Genomic DNA, 23,247 nt, shown 5'->3' with positions numbered 1-23,247 from the left:
AATCAAAACCACACTCAGGTATCACCTCACGCCAGTCAGAGTGGCCAAAATGAACAAATCAGGAGACTATAGATGCTGGAGAGGATGTGGAGAAACGGGAATCCTCTTGCACTGTTGGTGGGAATGCAAATTGGTGCAGCCGCTCTGGAAAGCAGTGTGGCGGTTCCTCAGAAAATTAACAATAGACCTACCCTATGACCCAGCAATAGCACTGCTAGGAATTTATCCAAGGGATACAGGAGTACTGATGCATAGGGGCACTTGTACCCCAATGTTCATAGCAGCACTCTCAACAATAGCCAAAGTATGGAAAGAGCCTAAATGTCCATCAACTGATGAATGGATAAAGAAATTGTGGTATATATACACAATGGAGTACTATGTGGCAATGAGAAAAAATGAAATATGGCCCTTTGTAGCAACGTGGATGGATCTGGAGAGTGTAATGCTAAGTGAAATAAGCCATACAGAGAAAGACAGATACCATATGGTTTCACTCTTATGTGGATCCTGAGAAACTTAACAGGAACCCATGGGGGAGGGGAAGGAAAAAAAAAAAAAAAAGAGGTTAGAGTGGGAGAGAGCCAAAGCATAAGAGACTGTTAAAAACTGAGAACAAACTGAGGGTTGATGGGGGGTGGGAGGGAGGGGAGGGTGGGTGATGGGTATTGAGGAGGGCACCTTTTGGGATGAGCACTGGGTGTTGTATGGAAACCAATTTGTCAATAAATTTCATAAAAAAAAAAAATAAAAATAAAAAAATAAATTAGTAGGCTTTGAGTAAAGCAGATGACCCTCCACAAGGTGGGTGGGCCTCGTGCAGTCAGGTGAAGGCTGTAAGAGAAAAAGTCTGAAGTGTCCTGAGAGAGAAGGAATTCTGCTTCCAGAAGGCCTTGGATTTTGAGCTGAAACATCCACTATTCCCTGGGTATCCAAGCATGAGACAGACACACACACACATACACACACATACACACTGTTGGTTCTCTCTAGAGAACTCAGACTAACCCATCATAACTCCCATGTTCTTACCTGCACAGCATGGAATTCAAGGTCTCTTGTCCAGGTGTCCAGGGAGGCCTGTGAAAAGCAACATTTTCAACAATTTGAGTAGCTGTACCTGCTGTTTATTCCCTAAACTCTCTCTCCCCTACCACTTGCAACTCTGGGTTTGAGAATTATTCCTTTCAATGTTTAGAGACCAGAAACGAGACTCCTAAACCATCATGCAAGCGGGCAGCAGATGTCCTAATTCAGGCACCGAATAGATTTTCTAGGTGAGAAAATCTATTTTATTCAAGTCTAAGACATATAACGGAGGAGTGCTCTCAAGGCGACTGAGCTGCTCAGTCAACGCATTCTCTCCAAGAGCAAAAAACGTGCGTGAGAGCTCCACCCGGATTAAGATATGGAGCCCAACCGCCCCCCCCCGGAACCCCCTCCCCCCCATCCCTGCCCTCTCCCAGTCCCCAAAGGGAACTACCCTTCTCATTTCCAACAGCACTGATTGTCTAATCTGATTTCAAACTATTTTTACAAGCTGCACAGATGTGAAATAAGATACAAAGTGAACATTTTAATATTTTACCTTCTAGCTTACTGCCCCCTCTTATGGGTGGAATCGTATTCCCCCCCAAACTGGTACCCAAGAGTCCTAACCCCCAGGAGCTCAGCACGTGACCTTCTTTGAAAACAGGGTCAGGACAGGCCTATTGTGTCCCCTTTGATGCTTTGGAAGGGGGGAGGAGCACATGGAAAGCTCACTCTCTTTTGCCTTTGGGGAGGGGGCCTGTTGGTGTTGCCTTTACAGAGGTAACCCAGCCCTCCTGCAATGGGTCTGGTATTCTCATAAAAGGGAGAAACTGGACACAGAGGTGCACACACAGAGAAGGCCAAGGGAAGGTACAGGCAGAGATCGGGTGGTGCTTCTTTCTATAAGCCAAGGAACGAAGCCCAAAGATGTCAGCAACCAGCAGCAGCCAGGAGGCAGGGGACAGGTTCTCCTCCACAGCCCGTGCAGGGAACCAACCTTGATCTCAGACTTCCGGCCTCCAGAACTGAGAGTCAGTCCCACCCCACCCCACCCCCGGTGTGTGGCACTTTGCTCCAGCGGCTGGTCACGCTGATGCCGTCCCTCTGCCACCCTCCACACAGCTCTCTTCCAAGCCTGCCAGGTTACCCTGTGCTACCCAGAAGCCCTCCCCGCTCTATTTTCCACTGCTCTACAAATTAACATTTTTGGGGAAAGACTGTAACACAAATGGCCTCTGGCTCTATGTGGCTTTAATAAGCCAGCTTAAAAATGATGACTGGCCCCCCTGCCTCGATCTCCACGGTCCTTGAGGGCCTTTTTTTTTTTTTTTTTTTTTTAGGAAGAAGAGTCTCCGGGGCCCATGCTCGAGGTGTTCTTGGATGAGACACGTGTCCCACTTTCACAGACATATCTACTACCCTTTAAAGGCAGAGGAGGTGGAGAACGTGGTAAAGTCGTACAATAACAGCATTGTAATCCCAAGGGGGACGTTTTTGCAACTTAATTCAGCTGCTTTGTCTCAGAGGAGAGAAAGAACTGGGACTCAGAACAACGCAGAGGCCTCGCTCACTCCCCAGCCAGCCTGCGCACGACCTGAAACCCATCCGCCTCTCGGCGGCTTCTCCAGGACCCGCCGACGGCAACTGGAAAGAAGCCCACGGAGGCTCTGAGTGGGCTTTACCTAGAAAACCTGGGCCCTTCCAGATCTTCTTAACACTCTTCCGAGCTGGTCCCATTCCACTCTCTAGGTTCCAGCAGAGGCGGGCTGGATGATCCGGTAATAGCCCGTAATTTAATTAGCACAAGTATCACTGCCGTTTGGAGAAAACAAATGGATCACAGAGAAGTGAAATGCTCTTTTCCCATTAGTGTTCCTATTTAAACCCTAACCGTTAAATATTTCAACAAATGTTTAAAATGCTCTCCATGTGTTTTCAGGCCAAATGAGATAATCATCCAAGGAAAATAATCTGGGTGAAAGAAAAGGCCCCTTTCCCATCATAGACGCTTTCGAAACAAACAAGCGCAGGGGTCAGGTTCGAGGGCAACCGAGGACATGGGCGTCAGCAAAGTGGAGTGGAGGCCACGTAGGGCACACAGATGGGACGCTGGGTGCATCTGTTCACATTGCTCCTTGAGGCCCTAAAGAGTCAAATGCAGATCCAGAGGCAAGGGAGCCTAGCTGTGAATTCTGCACTCTCTGCACGCCAGCCGAGGTGATAAGCCCTCAGAGCCCGTGACCGTGAGACGGCCCTCCCTGCTTCGGGGCATGGTCATCTGTAAGGATAACACGACTTGCACGCTATGCTCCAGGCGTTCCCCTGCTTTAGTCAAGCTAGCTGTCCTTCCTGGATCATTCCACCTTCTCCCCTTGGGAATCCAATTTTACCGGAGACCCCGGTCAAGGCCCACTTGATTCCTTCCTTTGTTCGTTTAGCAAATGCCAGGCATTGTGTAGACTCTAGGGATACTGTAAGGAGCAAAAGGGACACAGTCCCCGCTCTCATGGAACTCACAGTCCAGAGTGGGAGAAAGACGTGAATCCAACACTCCCTGAGCAAACAAAACATGCGCATGGGACAAACCCCGGGATGCAGGATGCGGGCGGGGGTGAGTCTGTGCTGGAGAGATGTGATCCGATGGCAAAGGTCAGAGAATGGCAGGGGTCCGGGATGAAATGACCCTGCCTTGGAATCTGAAGACATAAAATAGTAATCAGCAAAGAGAGCTGAGGGGAACATTCTGGAAGAAGGGGCAGGGTGTGCATGGTGCTGGGAGCCAAGAGAGCACAGAAGTCTTAAGGCCTGCAGGAGCGAGCACAGAGCAAGAAGCAGGGCTGCGCGTGTGGGCCGGGGGGGCCGAGGCTCGAGAGGCCAGCAGACCACGGTCTAATCTGTGACGTGGTGGCCATGTCACCAACCGTGCCTTCCAGCTTAAGAAGGCATGCCTGGCGTGCACGAGGTGCTCAGTAAACATGTGCTAACTGGAGCAGGGAAGGGACGCGATTCCGTCTGAGCGCGGACGGCTCAGCTCTGGCTGGCGTGCGGAGAAGTGAGAGCCAGGCGTTCACGGAGAAGGGGCTAGACCAGTCAGGGCTGTGGCAGACATCCCCACAAGAGGCAGAGGTGACAGTGGCTGGGATGGGGAGGGAGGAGAGAGACCAAGGCGGCGGAGGGGATCTGAGAAGTTGAGGAGCCACACTGGCAGAACTTGGGGACGGCCTGGCTCTGGGGGTGAGAACAAGTACCTCCTGAGTTCCTGCCCCGTACCGAGGGTGGGGCTGCCATTTGGAGACAGACACTGGGGGCTCCAGGCACGATGGATTGGAGACACCTTCCCTCACGCAAGAGGAAGCTGAGGAAGCAATGTGGCCCCGACACCACCTCCTGCCCTCGGCCTGAAAGCCAAGCATGACCCACCCCCCAAAGACTCCTCTGCATCCTCATCATGCAGGTGCCGGAGCCTGTCTCAGAGGCAGGAGGCCTCCAGGCCGGGGTCAAGGCTAAGCCCCACCCCAGCCATCCCTGGATTTCCGCCCAACTTCCCCCACCCTCACTCCTCCCCAACCCCAGCATCTTTCAGGCGGGGGGCCAACGTCACCCACAGAGAGGTCTACGCTCACGGTCTTCACTTCCCCTCCTCCTCCTCTTCCGGAACCCAGGCCGTCTCTCTCTGCCTTTCCCACTTCTGCCCAGCTGGTCTCTGTAAGGGCCCAGGACAACTAACTGCTCGGCCACCACCACTGACCACTTTGACCACAGAAAAGGGAAGAGAGAAGTGGGCAGGCCCATCAGCCTCATGTAGGGCATGGAGGAAAGCTCCCTTTTGATTTCTTCTCAAATGAAAAAACTGTTGGGGCACACGGCAGAGGTTGCGAAGGGGAAATCAAGTGGGTTCCCAGGAAGATCACGGAGAAGGCCGAGGGGTCGCATTTGACAAAGCATCGCATGAAGAGTCCTGGGCGTTGGGGGTGGGGGGACACCCTCATCCTGTGCCCCTGGCCCTGGATCGAGATTCCCAGGCACAGTCTCTTCCCAAGCACATATTTGGGTTCCAAATTTGGTACAACTTGCCAAATGATACTGCTTATTTTTTAAAAAAAATTTTTTAATGTTTATTTATTTTTGACACAGAGAGACAGAGAGAGAGAGAGAGAGAGAGACAGACAGACAGACAGACAGAGCATGAGCGAGGGAGGGGGGGAGACAGAGGGAGACACAGAATCTGAAGCAGGCTCCACGTTCTGAGCTGTCAGCACAGAGCCCGACACGGGGCTCGAACTCACAGACTGCGAGATCATGACCTGAGCCAAAGTCAGACGCTTGACCGACTGAGCCACCCAGGCGCCCCATGATACTACTCTGTACTCTGAAATCAAAGGATCTTGGTATTTGAAGTATGTATCTAGCATCAAGTTGTCCTAGGATGCCTAGAAATACTTGTTTTCATCCAAAACTTTTTCCTGTCCCTCATTTTACTGCCTCCTTCTGATGCCAAGCGTTACACTCATGTACAGTTTTGAGCATCTCATTTTTACCTTTCAAAGGACTGGCAGTGGTTTCCAACCTTGGCCACTCCACGGAATCTGCCAGGGAGCTTTAAAAACTACTAACGCGCGCCCACTTTCCCATTCCTGCCCCATGAGTTTCAGGAGAATTATGTGAGGTGCAATCTGGGCATCCAGATGTTTACATTTTTATGTATGTATATATATTTTTTAATGTTTGTTTATTTTTGAGAGAGACAGAGACAGAGAGTGAGCGGGGGAGGGGCAGAGAGAGAGGGAGACACAGAATCCGAAGCAGGCTCCGGGCTCCGAGCTGTCCACCCAGAGCCTGACTCGGGGCTCGAACCCACGAACCATGAGATCACGACCCAAGCCAAGTCAGACGCTTAACAGGCTGAGCCACCCAGGCGCCCCTCCCCCGGCGACTCGACCGTGTAGCCACAGCTAAGATCCACAGTCTAACAACTGAGAGACAGTGGCTCGGCCGTACGCCATTGTTTCGGGGACCCAGTTAAGTGACTATTTGTCTCTTGCTGCTTTTCTGTCCCACAGTAACCGGTTTCCTTTCCACTTTGCTCTCAAAATGGAAACCCGCTCTTTCTAAGCGATCCTGGATTTTATTTTGGGGGGGGTCACTCACCTCATAGGCCTCCTTGCTGGGCCTGCACTTCTCTATCTGGTAGAGCTGGGTCTTGTAGCAAACGCTGTCCTGGATGTCAGATTTCTATCCGAGGAGAAAGGAGGGGAAAAAGCATGGCTTAACTCACAGGAAATAGAAGTGTCCATTAAGCAGTCATTAATTTTGAAACCAGCACTTGGCTGAGAAAGTGCCGAAAGTGGTTGGCAAGCCAGGTAATCGCAATGCAAAGCCTCGTTGGAGGGTGGCCTGCAGGCATGATGCAGCGAGGGGACAGCCCCGGACCCAGAGTCGGGCAACCTACTTCTGTTATGGCTCTGCCAGGACAGGGCCAGGTGACCCTGGGCACATCACTGCTCCTTGCTGGCCTCAGTTCTTTCATCTGTACGATGAAGACTACTCTGAGATGTGAAAGCAGAAACCAGATACGTGAGCTCGAAAGAATAACTCATTTTATTGACCTACCTAACAAGATACAGATCTTGCTTATTTCCTTAGTGAAAAACAGCCCGCGTCCCTGCCCTCCCCTGCCCAGTGAGCCACAGCAATTCATAACACAGCTTACAGATGACAGAAAACCGTATCTAGGATGATCTAGGTGCACGACTGAGGTGCCGGCCTGTGTGGAGAAAGGTGAATTAAATGACTGATGCATCTACCAACTAAGAAAGAGTCACGGAACGGCCTTCCAGGCTCTCCAACACAGAATCCACGCTTCTTGGTTTTAGAAACAGAAAACAAGAACGAAGAGAGAAAGGGAGAAATGACAGATAAGATAGGTATTTTACTTGTCAGTTCACGAGTTTCGGTCTTAAAATTATACGTGGGTTGTCAGTAATTGGTTGATGAGATTAATAGCTGGGACAGTGCACACAGGGCAGTTAAATTAGCCATGTGTGGAAATTACTGAGCGGACCGGCTGTAGCTGTCTGTGGGGATTAATTCACCCTAGTTAAAAGCAGCCACTCGCCCAGACCCTAGTTCTCAAGACCAGGTAACGTCCTAGGCTTTAAGGGTTAAGTGTGAAACAGACACAATAAAATAACCTTCTCCAGCTGGAACTACATTAGCTGAGTTTCCAGGGAACGTTCTCAGCAGACAAAGCCATGCTCAGCTTTGCAAGACTTGCACGCAACCTTTATGCCGATGCTCAGGCCGGGCAGAGAGGAGGTACCGAAACCAGCAGATGGGAAGAAACAAAGACAAATTAAGACACAGCCTGAGAGCTTCAGGGATTGCTCAGGAAGAGCGTGAGTAACCAAAGTTCGTATCTGTAGCTGTGGAGGCAGAACAGAGGAAGGAAAGTATTTGAAAAACTAAAGTTCCTTGGGGCACCTGGCTGGTTCAGTTGGTGGAATGTGTGGCTCCTGATCTCGCAGTTGTGAGTTCGAGCCCCGCGTTGGGTGCAGTGATTACTTAAAAACAAAATCTTTAAAAAACAAAACAAAAAAACCCTAAAGTCCCCGCACATTATTGATCGGCATCCAAAGAAGTTCTGCCAAAAGAATGTTTGCTTAGGAAAGTAGTAATTTTTCCTTTAAACATGAAATTGTGAATTTTATAGTCAGTTTCAGCGGAGGCACTTTTTAAAAACTAATTTTTGAGTAACAGTCATCATTTGAGAAAAAAATCAGTGCGTTGATCCTCTTTCCTTCCTTTTAGTTGACAGCTATTTAAATTCTTGGGGCACCTGGATGGCTCAGTCGGTTATGCATCCGACTTCAGTTCAGGTCACGATCTCACAGTCCGTGGGTTCGAGCCCTGCATCGGGCTCTGTGCTGACGGCTCAGAGCCTGGAGCCTGCTTCAGATCCTGTGTCTCCCTCTCTCTCTGTCCCTCCCCTGCTCACACTCTGTCTCTCTGTCCTTCAAAAATAAACATTAAAAAAAAAATTTTAAAATAAAAATAAAAAAATAAATTCTTAACTACTGTTTTCTACCACAGTCGTCCCCAAATGGTGTGACCTTGAACCGTATGAGTGGAAAAGGTATAGGAAGGGACCTATAATATATGCATATTTTTTATAAATTATAAGCATGCACCTCTGTACTAACATATCATGTACATCATAAAACATATAACCAAATAGGGATTTAAAAAGATAAGAAATTGGGGCGCCTGGGTGGCTCAGTCGGTTGGGCGTCCGACTTTGGCTCAGGTCATGATCTCACGGTTCGTGGGTTCGAGCCCCACGTCGGGCTCTGTGCTGACAGCTCAGAGCCTGGAGCCTGTTTCAGATTCTGTGTCTCCCTCTCTCTCTGCCCCTCCCCTGTTCACTCTCTGTCTCTGTCTCAAAAATAAATAAACATTTTAAAAAAATTATAAAAAGATAGGAAAGTAACAGGGGGCATGTGGTCTTCTTATAAAAGGGAAATGAGAAGTAGCTTCAAGTCCAATTATCTTTAAGTTCATCATCATGGGGGGACAGAGAACCTGGGCACAGTACAAGAGATGCTCCTAATCATTCCTTATAATAAAATGATATAAAAAATATACTGTGTCAAAGGTCCTGTCTTTCTGGCCTCAAATTCCTCTCCCGCGAGGGAGACCTGTGGGAGGGTCTCCCACAGGGAGACCTCTCCTGTGACCGTGACACCATCCCACACATCCAGTCTCAAAGCTGCAGATTTGTCCCCATCAGAAGTGTCATCCCAGCAGGGCTTACATGGGACATGTATTTGCCATCCCACCCCCCAACAAAACACCATTGTTATTTTCAAAAGCCTCTTATTTGTTGAGAATGTTTCTTCTCAAGTACAATTTTTCCTCTGGTGGTTCACCCAAAAAGTACTTCTGTGGATAATTTCCCACTGGAGCAAAATCTAGCAAATTCCCTAAGCTGACTCAGCTTAGAAACACCTGCACTCTCATCCAACTGTTCAACAAACCTCCCAAAGAGCCTCTGTGTCTATTCAGCAATGTTTTGTAGACATCTCCCAAATCCATTTGCTAAAGAGACACACTCTGACCATCTCGCCTTCTGGGCCTTATTGTGTGGTCATTTCTGCCAGACAGGGAGAATATCATTTCCCCAACTGTAGGTGGATTTTCATTTTAGCTCTAATCTAGAAACCTCACAAAAGGTTTCTAAGCCTTTTGCGAGATACTGGGTTGACTCTCACATGACTTTAAATAGCACTGAAAATGCACTAGAAGTTCTTCATGTTCTGTTTTCTACATGTGTTCCTAACACTGACAGCCCCATACCATCAGATCTCAGGGCACCACATACACAGGGTGATGGTCACCCTTCGTGACCGTGGATCTGAAATCAAATTTCCGACAGGCTTCCTGACAATTCTCAATCTCTCTAGCAGGCTGACCTCCCGTCAGAACTGGTCAATCTCCTCTATTCGGAGTAGGAGAAACAGGAGTGGTTTGCAGAATTCTTTTTAAGTGGAGAGAGGATTTAGTCAGAAGTAGACACTGAAGCATGTCAATTCCTTCCCCAGGCGCACATGAACTGCTTGTGGCGGAAGACCAAAGGCGGCCGACGCACGAGGGTACCACCGTCCACCCCATCCTAGGCTGCAAGACTCCCACGCTTCCTCCCGTGGGACACAGGACACCTGTGCTCTGTCACCAAGACTGAAGGCACCGGGGTCAAGCCAGTAAAGCTCAATTTCATTTTCACCTTCTGGAGAAGTACCAATAAGTAATGCCTTCCTCATTAAATCATGCTTTCGAGATCAATGTCTGAGAGGCTCTGCTCCCCAACTTTTATGACCACAGAAATCCCCAATGCCTTTAACATGGGAACCCAAGGAGCTAAGAGGTAGGCAGAGAAGGCAACGGAGAAACTGAAGGGAAAAGAGGCTTGACTCTCTCACAGTGCTGCCCAGGGCTTAACTCCGAGGGAGGATATTTGAAAAATACCTCAGATAAAAAGCTCGAGCTACCTGAGAAGCAAGTTTAGCTACTATTTTATCCCACATTCAGAAACTCAGCCTTCCATTAGTTCAAATTAACAGCTTAGATCAAGTGTCAGCAACTGAGAAACACTCGAGGTATAAGAAGAGCTCCTTTTTCCACAGAGAGCAGAGAAAACAGCCATCAGGGCCCCACTCACCCCTGACAAATAGCGCTCGAGTTTCTTGTTTAAGAGGAAGTAGATGGCGAGGATGTGGCAGGCGCGGTTGGAGAGCACAGTGTTGATCACGTCGCTGTTCTTGTAACCCAGCTTCTCCGTCATGTGAAGCACCACACTCGGGCTCAGGTCCTCCAGGGAAATCCTGCACAGTAGAGAGAGAACCAGTCACTTCTCCACGGCCACCGAGAGGTTCTGGATCCTCCTTAGTGGGGTCACAAACATGGCGGCACAAAGCACAGTCCCCCTCCCCATCCCAGGCCCTTGGAGACAATCAGACCCGTTCATTCATTCATTAACTCACACACACATCATGACATTTCATTCCTAAACACCCCAGTGTGCACCTTTAAGATCCAAGGGCATCTCCTGCAGAATCACAATACTGTCCACACACCCAACAAAATTTTAATAATTTCTTGGTGTTCTCTAATATCTGGATTATATTCAAATTTCCCCAACTGTCCCCAAATTTGTTTACACTTTGGCGTTGCTTTCTAAAAATGTACTTCTTGGACACGGGTGGAGCCTACATTTGAGTTGGGTGTAAGGTGGGTTAGGAAAGGAGTGCATTCAGAAGCCAATACAGACTGTGTTTAAAGAAGCACCAAGAGCTCCCACATTCACAAATAAGAGTCTGGGGCGTGGCTGTAGGGTACTGTTATTTTCCCCATTTTACCAATGGAAGAAACTGAGGCCCACAGCTATGAAGTAACTTGCCCCAGGTCACATAGGCAGGAAGTTGCAGCCCCACAATACAAACCCTGACAGCCTAGCTCAGACTCTAGATGCTAAACCTCTACACTCACCAGCTCTCAAGTAAACAGATGTGTCAAATGGCTGTGGAGAACACGAAAGCAGGCTGAGGAACACAGAGTGTATGTGTGTTGGTAACAGGTACATCATCAAATAGAACTTTCTAAATCCCTTAAGAGAGATACAGATGGGGCACTCTGAGCAGAAGGAAGGCACATCTGGCCCAAGAGCTCTGTAACCCACCCCTCACCCCCAAGGGTCTGAAGACATTTTTTTATGGGACTTCAGACCGTAACACCCTGAGAAACCGCACAGGACAACTCCACACTGGGATACAGAAGAGGAACCTGACTTGCCAAATTCACAAGCCAGCTGAATAGGGCAGCAAGGGCAGACCTAGGTCTGCTGACCATCTTCCACCACCCATCCATGTAACCTATGACAGCACTTCCTCGCTAGATATGAGTAAGTGCCATCCAAAGAAAATGGGCCCAAGGAACCATGAAATCCGCCTTCCTCGCCCTGTTGGCCATAAAATCACAAATTCTAGACCACAGTGGTGGGGTGGAGAGCGGGGAGTAGAATGACTACTGGTAAAAAATAACTTTTGTTAAAAAAATAATACTTTTGAAGTTTGCCAAAGCACTTACTAACGCTGAAAACTCCATTGTTGGCAACTCCCCAGTAATGTCTGCACGGGAGTGACCCTGTTCCTGGCCAATCAGATCACTGCCGTGTGCCTTGTCCTTGGCCAATCAGACCACAGCCTCATGGCCTTGCCCCTGGCCAATCAGATCAGGGCCACGCAAGGTGCCCCTGGCCAATCGACCCAGCAACACCCTGGAAGCCTGTTCTCCACCAGGAGCAAGCAGGGGAAGGGAGAGCTCTCTAGGAGAAGGGTGGAGGTGAAAAGAGGGCAGTAAACGTGGGCAGGCACTCCAACTCTGCCCTTCATGTCCACTGTCTTCAGAAATAGGAGAGCTCTGCCAAAAGGCACTGCTGACTCTCTTGATTGAAAGTACTATTTTTTTTTTTTTTCATTTGAGAGGGAGAGAGAGAGCGTGTGCATGCATGGAGCCCCAGATGAGGCTCTATCTCACAACCCTGGGATCATGACCCGAGCCGAAATCAAGAGTCAGATGCTCAACCGACCGAGCCACCCAGGTGCCCCTATTTTAAACATGTTCTGGGGCGCCTGGGTGGCTCAGTCGGTTGAGCGTCCGGCTCAGGTCATGATGTCGCAGTCTGTGGGTACAAGCCCCCCATCGGGCTCTGTGCTGACAGCTCGGAGCCTGGAGCCTGCTTCCGATTCTGTGTCTCCCTCTCTCTCTGCCCCTCCCCTGCTCATGTTCTGTCTCTCTCTGTCGCAAAAATAAATAAAAATGTTAAAAAAAAATTAAAAAAAAACATGTTCAATTAGTGGCATGTATATTTGGTATTCTGCAGCATCAGTTATTTAATTTGTATCATCTCCTCCTTTTTGGGCAATACAGTCACTAGTCAAACGTTCTGCAACACTAGGTGCAATTCTAAGTAAATCTGCATTAAATCCCGTGTTAGACCGCTTTGGCCCAATTCCTTCCTGTGTTACCCATGACCTCCTTCCCTTCCCACCCATCTGCAGAGCTAACTGGAGGGGTGGGAGACTGTCCAGGACCCAGAAGGAAGATGGAGGAAGGCAGCCAAGGTCACCTCCATAAAAATATCTGCTCCCAGAACAGGGAGGCTAGCCTGGCACATGGCAAAACTGTTGACGGACTGGCTTGAAAGTGTACTTTTATACATTTAAATTGTAAATATACAATTTAAAGATATTTTCCTCTTGCCTTTTGGAGATCAACTTGGAAGCCCAAATGACATAACAAAAGGCTTTACAGAAGAGTGATATAAAACATAAGCCCTTTATTTTATCCATTTCCCAGAAGTAAAACCCTTTTTTTTTTTTTAATTTCTGAGAGAGAGAGAGAGACAGAGCATGAGCAGGGGAGGGGGAGAGAGAGAGCAAGATACAGAATCCGAAGCAGGCTCCAGACTCCGAGCTGTCAGCACAGAGCCTGACGTGGGGCCCAAACTCTCGGACTGTGAGATCATGATCTGAGCCGAAGTCGGATCCTCGCCTGACTGAGCCACCCAGGCGCCCCACAAGTAAAACACTTTTAACAACATCTAAAATAATAAAATCTGAGGCTAGGTATGTTGAGAAGCTGTAAGATATACTTTATAATAAAGCCTATATTCCTTTCCCTGATCACATGTTCTTACTCCATTAATCTGTGTACTGGTCAAACCAGAAAAATAACTACCAGGGGCACCTGGGCGGCTCAGTCAGTTGAGCGTCCGACTTCGGCTCAGGTCGTGATTGCATTGTTGGGGAGTTCAAGCCCCGCCTCAGGCTCACTGCTGTCAGCGTGGGGCCCACTTCGGATCCTCTGTCCCCCTCTCTGCCCCTCCCCTGCTTGCGCTCTCTCAAAAATAATTAAAAAAATAAAACCTTAAAAAGAAAAAAAGAACTATCAAAAGCACATTTTTTGCCTTACACGTTTTTCAAAATAAAGACTGTAAACAACATCTGCCTCCCCCAAGAGTTTCGATTTCTGGTTCCAGCACTTTAAAACCCGACATTGGGCGCCTGGGTGGCTCAGTCGGTTGAGCGTCCGACTTTAGCTCAGGTCATGATCTCACAGTCTGTGAGTTCAAGCCCCACGTTGGGCTCTGTGCTGACAGCTCGGAGCCTGGAGCCTGCTTCACATTCTGTGTCTCCCTCTCTCTCTGCCCCTCCCCATTCATGCTCTGTCTCTCTCTGTCTCAAAAATAAATAAAAACACTAAAAAAATAAAATTAAAAAAAAAAACAACATTTATCTGCCTCTGGTACAAAATGAGCGACGGGCCACACGAAAACGGAAGGCAGCGAGCTGCTGTTTTCTTTGATATACAGGATCTTAACGGTGGTCCCAACCCAACTAGTTCACGTGCAGCCTTTATGCTTTTGACCAAATCCAAATGCAAAAATCACTGATCTGGCAAAACCAGCAGACAATACCTGGGTTGAAGTTGTAATCCACAAACGCCTATCTGCGACCTGTGGAAAAGCTACGGAATGACGCACCCCGGAATGACTCCTTGCGAATGAAGATGCGGCCATCAGGGAGGGGCAGGCTGTGTTTCTACTACCAGAGCCGCTTCCTTCCAACGGCTGCCATGTTGAGTGGATTGATTATACTCATTTAGGCAGCGATCACATTCGCTTAATGACTCCTGTGGCTGTCACCAGTTGCCCCCTCCTTTAGCAGACAGCATACCTGTGTGCTGCCATCTTTCGTGAGCCCTGGTAATGAGGCATGGCTCCTCGGCTTGGCTTTCCAGCTCACGTTGAGGTAATCTTTCTGGTGTCTGTTTCAGGTACGGGCCGAGGGGCGCCAGTGCTGGAAACGAGCAGTCTATTTCCAGGTTCCCTTGGTAACCTAAGTAACTAGACTTTGTTTAAATTACTTCTCATGAGTCAAATGCTAGAATTCTAGATGGCGGTGAGTGAAACCACCTCAGCCCTGGTGAGTGTAAATCTGGCTCGGTGGCATGGATACGGACTCCACCCACGGCCTCTTAAGTTCTTCTAGAACTTTCTCCCCAAGACAGAGCCCTGCCTGCCCATCCTATTTGAAGAACTCAGGGTGACAGCTTTCCTAAGTCTTGATGGATGTTTCCAGACCTTCCTGGACATCTTGAAAATCTCTGTCCCCCCTTCATCAGTGGTCCTTTTGTCCTCATCTGAGCTTCAGACTAGAGTGAGCAGGCCCGGGACCCGGCGTGTGGGTCCCAGTCCTGGAAGGTATTTGACCTTCGTGGTGTTCATGTTTGCTCTAAGGGAACCAAGGTGAGGGTCCTCATGCCTTCACTCGGGTTGGTTAACAATACGTCCGATGAGTAGGAAGGAAGTACAAGCTAATGTTTTCTTATACTTGTTTTCCAATGTGTAGTCACTACAGCAGTGACAGTGACGTGTGGGCCATCATGAGGTGCCCCTCAGCATTTCCATGCCACGGACCCCTGCCTTCAAGCCTGCCTTAAAGCATTCTCCTCATGGAAGCTGCTAAAGTGAAGCCTTCGCAGGAAGGCCACAGGGAAACACGGCCCGAAGCGGCTGACCCCTCCTACTGCCTTTTCCTCCTGACCCCAACATTCTAAGGCAAGGGACTCGGTGCTAAAATAAACATCAGAGCAAACAAGTGTCAGAAGAGGAGCCCAAGGGGTGGTCTGAAAGGGGAGAGGGGCAATCCCGCTGGACTCTGCCTGAGGCTGGCAGGAGAGCCCACGGATGGATCTCACACACTCAAACACAACTATGTACACTCACAGACACAGACACGCACACACACACACACGCAACCAGATACGGCCACAGACACGCTCGGCACAGACACGCGCCCGCTCGCTCGGGCCACAGCAAGCCTAAATGGTCCCTTTGCGTGAATTAGAAAGAGGTGCCACTCTGTGAAGATAGAAGACGTAGGCCCCCGGGGCACGTCTGACAAGGGGAATGGGGTGTGGAGGGCAGCCTCCACCCACCCTCTGCTGGGTGCCCTGTGCAGGGTGCGCTCTGCACAGCTGCACAGGACGGCCCCGTCTACACTTCCTCTCGTGCGCGGAGGTGGGCTAGTCGGTGGCTGTAGGGGCCCGGAGGGGAGGGGGCGGCCAAGGGGAAATGCAGCTTCTCCTCGAATCACGCACAGCTTCCTGCCCAGAAGTGGTGAGGGCTCAGAAGACGGCCTCGTGTGGCCCGAGAGAAGGGCCCCCTCTGCATACACTCGATTACCTGTTGGGATAGGTGACGTTACACGGCACTTTGCCTGTGTAATTCTCATTAAGCCAGCGATTTGCCAGGGCTTGCTGGATATTGGGCCTCTTCACAGGATCCGGTTCCAGGAGAGAGCGCAGGAAGTTGATGGCCCCTGTGGAGACATTCGGCAAACAGACATCCGCGTCACAGGCTGAATGCAGAGGCCACCGAGACTCAAGGCAGGTGCCCGACCACCTCTCCGGAGTCATTGCCAGCATTGACCTATTCCCTGGATCTCCGGGTGCCTCGAGTCCGACGAGTTTAAGGTATCTGTCCCAGGAATACAACTGGTACACGGTAAAGTAAGAGCCGATTCAGGTCTCTCCCCGTGCCCTGCACTTCCCAATACTGCGGTCTTAGCTTGGCGGGTCCATCTCTAAAGGTGAGCCAGAGGGATGTGCGACGTACAGGCTGGTAATACAGGGATGAAAGGAAGTAAAGAGAAAACACTTGGCCTCAAGGTGGGTTTTTGAGTACTCAGAAAGGAACCAGAGAATGAAGGCATTCAAAATTCTACCCTCTAACTTGACCCTCACCATGCGACACACAGAGCCTCCTGAGACCCAGGGAGGTCGTGCTCTCTTTCTGGTCCTTTCTTTTAAAGCCATTTTGCATGGCCATCTACTTAGTCCCTGGACTCTGGACTGATGACACAGCACCCAGATGAGCTATAGCCCACGCCTGTGTAGCCAGGCCAATCAGAGGGCCAGTCTGGGTTACGGTGTAAGTAAACCCTGTGACTCGATTTTTTTAAAAAAAAATGTTTAATGTCTATTTATTTTTGAAGGAGTGAGAGAAAGAGAGTGACAAGTGGAGGGTCAGAGAGGGAGAGAGAGAGAGACCCAGAATCCGAAGCAGGTTCCAGGCTCTGAGCTGTCAACACAGAGCCCGATGCAGGGCTCAAACCCATGAGCCACGAGATCATGACCTGAGCAGAAGTCAGACGCTTAACCGAAGGAGCCACCCAGGCGCCCCTGTAACTCAAATTTTAAATTCCTTAGTTTGTGTACAATGTTGCAGAAAGCACCACACTATAAAACCACATCTACTTGAGGGGCCCTTTCCTTTTGTGCATTCCCTCAAAATGAAGGGGCAGCTTGGGCAGACTGTGTTGCCAAAAAAGTCTGTCCTTATCTGGCAGCCTACTGAACGTGGCTGTGGTCACGTTAGTTAGGCTGAGCATGGTATGTAAGGAAAGAGTATGAGAGGCAACTGAGAAGCCAGAAGATCCCTACTACCCCCTTCCCCTCCGTCCCAGGCAAAAGCCACAGTGATTTTTTCAAATGTCCTGGGTGTCCTTTATTAAATGAACATTTACAAAGCACCTGCTGTCCAGCCAGGCACTAGGGATAGGAAGCTGGTTCATCTCTAAGGAGACATTTCCATCCTTTACGAGTATAACAATGGAGATAACTACACGACGTGGAAAAAATATTTGAATAATGCACAGGAAGGTCACAGGCTCCAAAGCCGCTAGCGTGACAATAGGCATGAGCACATATAGACAAAGAATGCCAGGGACTGATTACTTCCAAATGGAGATGGCCTGTCTTGCTTGAGTTGTGGGACTGTGATTTCGTTTTTATTCTGTACTCCTTATCTTACTGTCGTATCATCTTGGCACTTTAAAAAATATCCTTGGGGCGCCTGGGTGGCTCAGTAGGTTAAGCATCTGACTTCGGCTCAGGTCATGAGCTCATGGCTCGTGGGTTCAAGCCCCATGTCGGGCTCTGTGCTGACAGCTTGGAGCCTGCAGCCTGCTTCCAATTCTGTGTCTCCCTCTCTCTCTGCCCCTCTCCAGCTCATGCTCTGTCTCTCTCTCTCTCTCAAAAAGAAAAACATTACAAATAAGTTTCTAATAATATTCTCTTATGTAGCCTTGCACATGATATCCAATTTCCAACATACCAAGTAATAGATTCCAGAAAATAATCCCGATTTGCTTGGTTCCCAAACTTTTCTATCCTTCTCCCCAAAGCTATCTTTCAGTTTTCTAACATAATCTAACCTTTCAAAGAAAAGTAAGAATTCCCACATCCTCATAGGCTTTGGCTGTCATTTCGATACCGTTCTTAGAGAATGGTGGGTGTTTTCTGTCATTGTCTTCTGTAGGGCAGAAATCAAGCCATCAAAAGAGGGGCTGATGGTGATGCCAGAATCAACCCAAAAGAAACAATTTTTACCACCAAGTAACTCCTCCAGTGGGTTTCCATACAGTTGGTGTGGTCATCAGGTTATTTCTCTTTAAGAATGTAGTGGGTAAAAAGTACATGTGTAGACACAGTTATGAGGGACATTTAATACTCTGAGGTTTATAGCTGAGTCTCCATATAAAACTTTCCTAAAATGTTGTTCAATGGTCTGAAAAGCAAACAGATGTCAAACAAACAAACAAAAAAAAAGTTAAGAAAGAAAAAAGACGCTTCTCTTTTTGGAACCTTTATCCCTCTTCTCTCGACTCCCGTACATTGCAAGTCATCTGGATGCCTAATCAGGGACATCTACTGATCAAATAAAAAAGATGCGGCCTCAATGAATTGAAATGCGGAGGCTGTGAGTTCCGGATGTTTCTGCGACATCTCTGTCGCTTACCCTCAAAGGACCCGTACAAGCCAGGCTACTGCCAGGCTTTTTCAGGGTATGATTAACCAGAAGAGCTAAGAACAGACTGGATGTGCGTTTTTGTTCTATTTTCAGAACCACGCACTCTGCACCTTCACAAACTGCTGATGAGCACAAGTAATTTTAGTTCTGATCTCTACTGATGAATTTTATTTCTTTGGACATCACAAACGTGGCATTACTATCCCAAAAGGACTTTGAAAATATCGTCAGAGTTCTTTGAAAAAGTTTGTGTCAGGGCCTTGAAAATCCCTGTTTCATGACCCCAAAGGGATTAAAATTCTCCATTTTCCTGGAAAGCCATGGCAGGCATGGCCACTCCTTGCCCCCTTGACAGAGAGAGACAGAGCGTGAGTGGGGGAGGGGAGAGAGAGAGGGAGACACAGAATCCGAAGGAGGCTCCGGGCTCCGAGCTGTCAGCACAGAGCCTGATGCGGGGCTCAAACTCACAAACCGTAGGATCATGACCTGAGCTGAAGTCGGATGCTTAACCAACTGAGCCACCCAGGCACCCCTGCCCCCCACTCTTCTAAGCTAGGAATTGGGGTCTCCATTCAGGCCCAAGGGTAGGGCTGACCCACACAAAGAGCTCCCTCTCCGTGCTCCACATCATATGCATTATACACTTCTGGTGCAAAACCTACTTTCCTCCTACTTTCCAGAGTCTGGACTGGTTTGTGTGAGTGCCATGACACTGTGCCCAGGGAAAGGGCTATAGGACACAGACAGAGCCATCGGACTTTTTGCAGTGGTAAGCCCATCACTTGCAAGTGGAGTCCCATCCCCACGCAAGTCTCCTTCCCTATCATTTCCTAGGCAAAAGCATCAAGAACAAGAATTTGACGGTTGAACCTTCTCAAAAATCTCAACTGGCATTGGCTCAATCCTTACAAAACGCGAACAATTCACCTTCAGCTTCACTTCCGTGATTTCATGGTGCAAAACCCTCTTGATCTGAAGTGATTGTTTGGAATGTGTAAGTACCATCACTGAGATGTAGTGATGTAAAGGTAAATTGCCTGAAAAACGCGTAAGCCATGAAAGGCATTCCCGACCCTGTGATAGGCAAGTGCCAACAACAAGCGGAAAGAGACTGTCTAGAAGCAAGAATTGCAGCAAAGATCCCAAAAGCTTAAGTTCTCAAACTACATGGTAGAGATGAGGGGCAATTCTTCGAAAGCATGCATAGTAGACTCACAAGGGCAATAACACTGAGGTTGTTTTGTTTTTTTTTTTAACTCGGCCAAAATTCTCCCAACTGAATCTAATTGTACTATTATACGGTACACATGTAGAGATCATTACAAATATGAATGATAGAATCATTAAATTAAAGATGTGTTGGCAAGACATTTAATGAAATTGGCGTATTTTCAATTTGGGCATCTCAATTTTGACATTACTCAAAACGTAAAAACGACAGATAATTCCCCCCAAATCTGGAGGAAGGGGAAGCATCTTATAGCAAATAAAATAAGGAAAGGGAGAGAAGCAGCCTGATATATTAGGCAAATCCAGGTTTGGGGGTGAAGCAGACATAAAATCAGAAACAGAGAAGTCACATAAGCTCATTGAGACTCTGTTTCCCCCTCCCTGATAAATTGGGAATGAGAGTACTTACCTTGCAGGGTTGTTACGAGAGTAAATGGTAATGTACAAAGCACTTCTACCTGGCCATTCAGCTGCTCTTGTTACTGGTGAGTGAGTATTTGGGGATGTAAACAATATGGTGCCACACAGTATCACAAATGACGGGGGGGCCAGGCTAGTCGGGAAGGAGAAGAGGTAAAGCTGGCAGGGCATAAAGGGCAAAGGGTTGGAGAAAGCGGGGGCTGTCAGAAGGCATGGGAGTGATCCCCAAAACTGAAGTCATTCACTGCGTAAACAAGCCAACATCCTTTGCACTGCCCCGGCAGCCAGCATACAGCTCTGGGCCCCAGCGTATCAGGTCAAGTCCCATCCCTGAGCAGCTGGGCGGATCTGTGCCTTCCTAGGCCACACACTTTGCCAGCAGAGTAAGCAACCTAGATTCCCTGAGCATCTACTCTGTGTAAACACTATGCTTGGTACCTAGCACGGAGCGGTAAAGCCCTAGTCGAGGAGACACACTTATGAGCCAACTCCAGGGAGGCTAAAATCACTCCGAACATTTCTAACGCATCTTCTTTGGAAGTTCCTCTGGACTATGTTTTAAATACCTTCAGGGGTGCGGCTTTTACTTCTTTTTTTTTTTTTTTTTTTTTTTTTAATTTTTTTTTTTTCAACGTTTATTTATTTTTGGGACAGAGAGAGACAGAGCATGAACGGGGGAGGGGCAGAGAGAGAGGGAGACACAGAATCGGAAACAGGCTCCAGGCTCTGAGCCATCAGCCCAGAGCCCGACGCGGGGCTCGAACTCACGGACCGCGAGATCGTGACCTGGCTGAAGTCGGACGCTTAACCGACTGCGCCACCCAGGCGCCCCACGGCTTTTACTTCTTTAAGGTAAAGTTAAAGTTCCCCATCAGAAAACACTTAGAGCCCAGCCTGCTAAGTCCAGGTAATATTACTAGGGTTAAAACAATGTCGGTTCTGACGCAGTTAAGAATGAGTTCCTGGGCTGCTCATCTACCTGCCTTGCCCTGCCGTGCAGCCCACCCCGGGGAGTATCACAGGCCGGACCATCTGCTCCTCCTCCCACAGCCTGTGACTCACACTCATGATGTTCAACAGATACTTCTGGCTTTCTGCCTTCTAGACACACAGTAGGGTTGTATTTCCCCATCTGCTTTAGTTAGGTGAAGCCAGGTGACATGCTTCAGAAAGCTGGGAGTTGTGAGCGAAACGCTGGTGGGAGACTTAATTGCTGATGAGAGGTGGTTCTAGACTTTTCTTTTCCTCCGCATGGACCAGATATGTTTGAAATGGTGGCTGCTCCATCAGTCGGGGACCCTGACTGACTAGGATGGGCAGAATCCTTCAACTCTTGCGTCAACTCTCCACAGATACGTGGTATGAATGAGAAAGAAGTCATTGTTGTCTTAAGCCACTGAGATTTGGGAGCTACTTGTTACTGTGCATTAACCTGGCCCATCCTGACTAAACCAATGAGAAGCAGTTCTCCAGTTCCTCAGGATCTCACTGGGATTCAAAGTGAGCCCTGTCTGCCTTTTCCAGGCATGAGGGTACAAGAGATTCTATCCTCCCTAGCAAAGGGGAAGTACAGACCTAATCAGATCATTACATACAAGAAGGCATTTCATGGGACACCTGGGTGGCTCAGCCAGTTAAGCATCCGACTCTTGATTTTGGTTCAAGTCATGATCTCACAGTTCATGGGTTTAAGCCCCACATGAGGCTCTGTGCTGACAGCATGGAGCCTGCTTAGGAATCTCTCTCTCCCTCTCTCTGCCCCTCTCCTGCTCATGTTCTCTCTCTCTCTCTCTCTCAAATAAATAAATAAACATTTTTTTTTTTTTAGAAAAAGAATGCATTTCAGCTTGGATTCCATTTGGCAAACATAAATTCAAGGTCGGCTTCATGGATGCTTTATAAACTCAAGAGAAAAATGCGTAACAGTAGTAAAATAAAAATGTTGTATTTTAACCATGTATCATAAGTTGAAATTAAACAATTACTTTTTTTTTTTTTTTTTTGGTCACATGCCTTATCTCAGTGAAGCTGAGTTTATTCTAAGGAGCCAATTAAATGATCACCAGAACCAACCTGAGGCCAGGAACTTGAAGTGAATTGTGACCAAAACAAAAGAATGAATTGTGCTAATTTACAGGATCTGAAACCAAACCTTAATACAACCTGTTTACTGAAATGTGAACCACGTAAAGTGTGAGAATACTTTCCAAACACACCTGATGATTTAGTCTAATCGAGTTACTGAAACTATATATATTTCAAAGATTTTGAACAGGCTCAAAACCTCCAATAGCAAGACAAATCACAGACCAAACTTGAATGAATCTAGTATTTCTTTACAGTGAATTGACTAAGCAAAACACAATTTTTTTTGTTTTTAAAACTCACAATATGGTGAGTTTTAAAGCAATCAAGACTGCATTTCTTTTTCCAAGATCCTTTTGAAATATCGGTTTTGTGCAGAAGGAGGAAGAAGGAAGTCAGGGGTTCAGAATTACAATGGAGAAGAAAAGGGCCAAGGTGAGATGAAGGGTTGCTCAGCGATGGGAAACTCAACCACTCTTGAGTCACGGTTTAATCCTAGGAAAAGGCCTAATATCATTTCTGCAAAACAAATACTACTTCACAGATGGACCAAACCTGGTAGGCGCCCAAGTCCTGAAACCAGGAACCCAAGAGTAGCCGGCACATTACCTGTGGAGAGCTGGGTGGGGAGGGGGTTCATTTCCTTGTCCACCATCTTCTGGTACAAAGCCCTCAGGCTAAAAGGCTCCACTGTGAAAGGCAGGGTCCCAGTCAACATGGCATACATGTTCACGCCTCTGAAAAGAGAGACACCAAAGCATGAGACCAGACTGAGGCCCCCAGGAAGGGAAGACACATAGGGCACAGGCTTGGCAAAGCTTCAGCCCTGTCCCTTTCATGCTGACCTCAAGGGGCCTTTTTTCTAGAAAACTCAGCACCACACTGAAGCAGCAAAAGTGAAAGGCACGGGTAAAAGCTTCCTTGTAGACTTGGACAATGGACTATGGAGATCAAAGGAGTCTAAGAAACTTCAAGAGCTACCCCCTACGGAAGGGAAACCAGGTCCTTCCTTCTGGAAGGAAGTCCAGACGAAATTATGCGAAAAATACCAG

At 48.1% G+C, this 23,247-nt stretch overlaps 1 protein-coding gene across 1 annotated transcript in view; it reads right to left on the bottom strand.

Annotated features, from left to right (window-relative positions):
- Positions 1 to 23,247, bottom strand: part of HUNK (hormonally up-regulated Neu-associated kinase) — a 118,373-nt gene that overhangs the window by 15,927 nt on the left and 79,199 nt on the right. The window contains exons 5-9 of the mRNA XM_030330060.1: positions 22,805 to 22,932; positions 15,833 to 15,968; positions 10,247 to 10,409; positions 6,181 to 6,264; positions 1,033 to 1,080 (exon numbers count right to left, since the gene is read on the bottom strand). Coding sequence (XP_030185920.1) covers positions 1,033 to 1,080; positions 6,181 to 6,264; positions 10,247 to 10,409; positions 15,833 to 15,968; positions 22,805 to 22,932 — 559 coding nt within the window. The remainder of the gene's footprint in view (positions 1 to 1,032; positions 1,081 to 6,180; positions 6,265 to 10,246; positions 10,410 to 15,832; positions 15,969 to 22,804; positions 22,933 to 23,247) is intronic.

The sequence above is a fragment of the Lynx canadensis genome, chromosome C2, assembly GCF_007474595.2.
Source record: "Lynx canadensis isolate LIC74 chromosome C2, mLynCan4.pri.v2, whole genome shotgun sequence".
NCBI classification, from domain to species: Eukaryota; Metazoa; Chordata; class Mammalia; order Carnivora; family Felidae; genus Lynx; species Lynx canadensis.
This window is presented reverse-complemented; position numbering and strand designations above follow the sequence as displayed.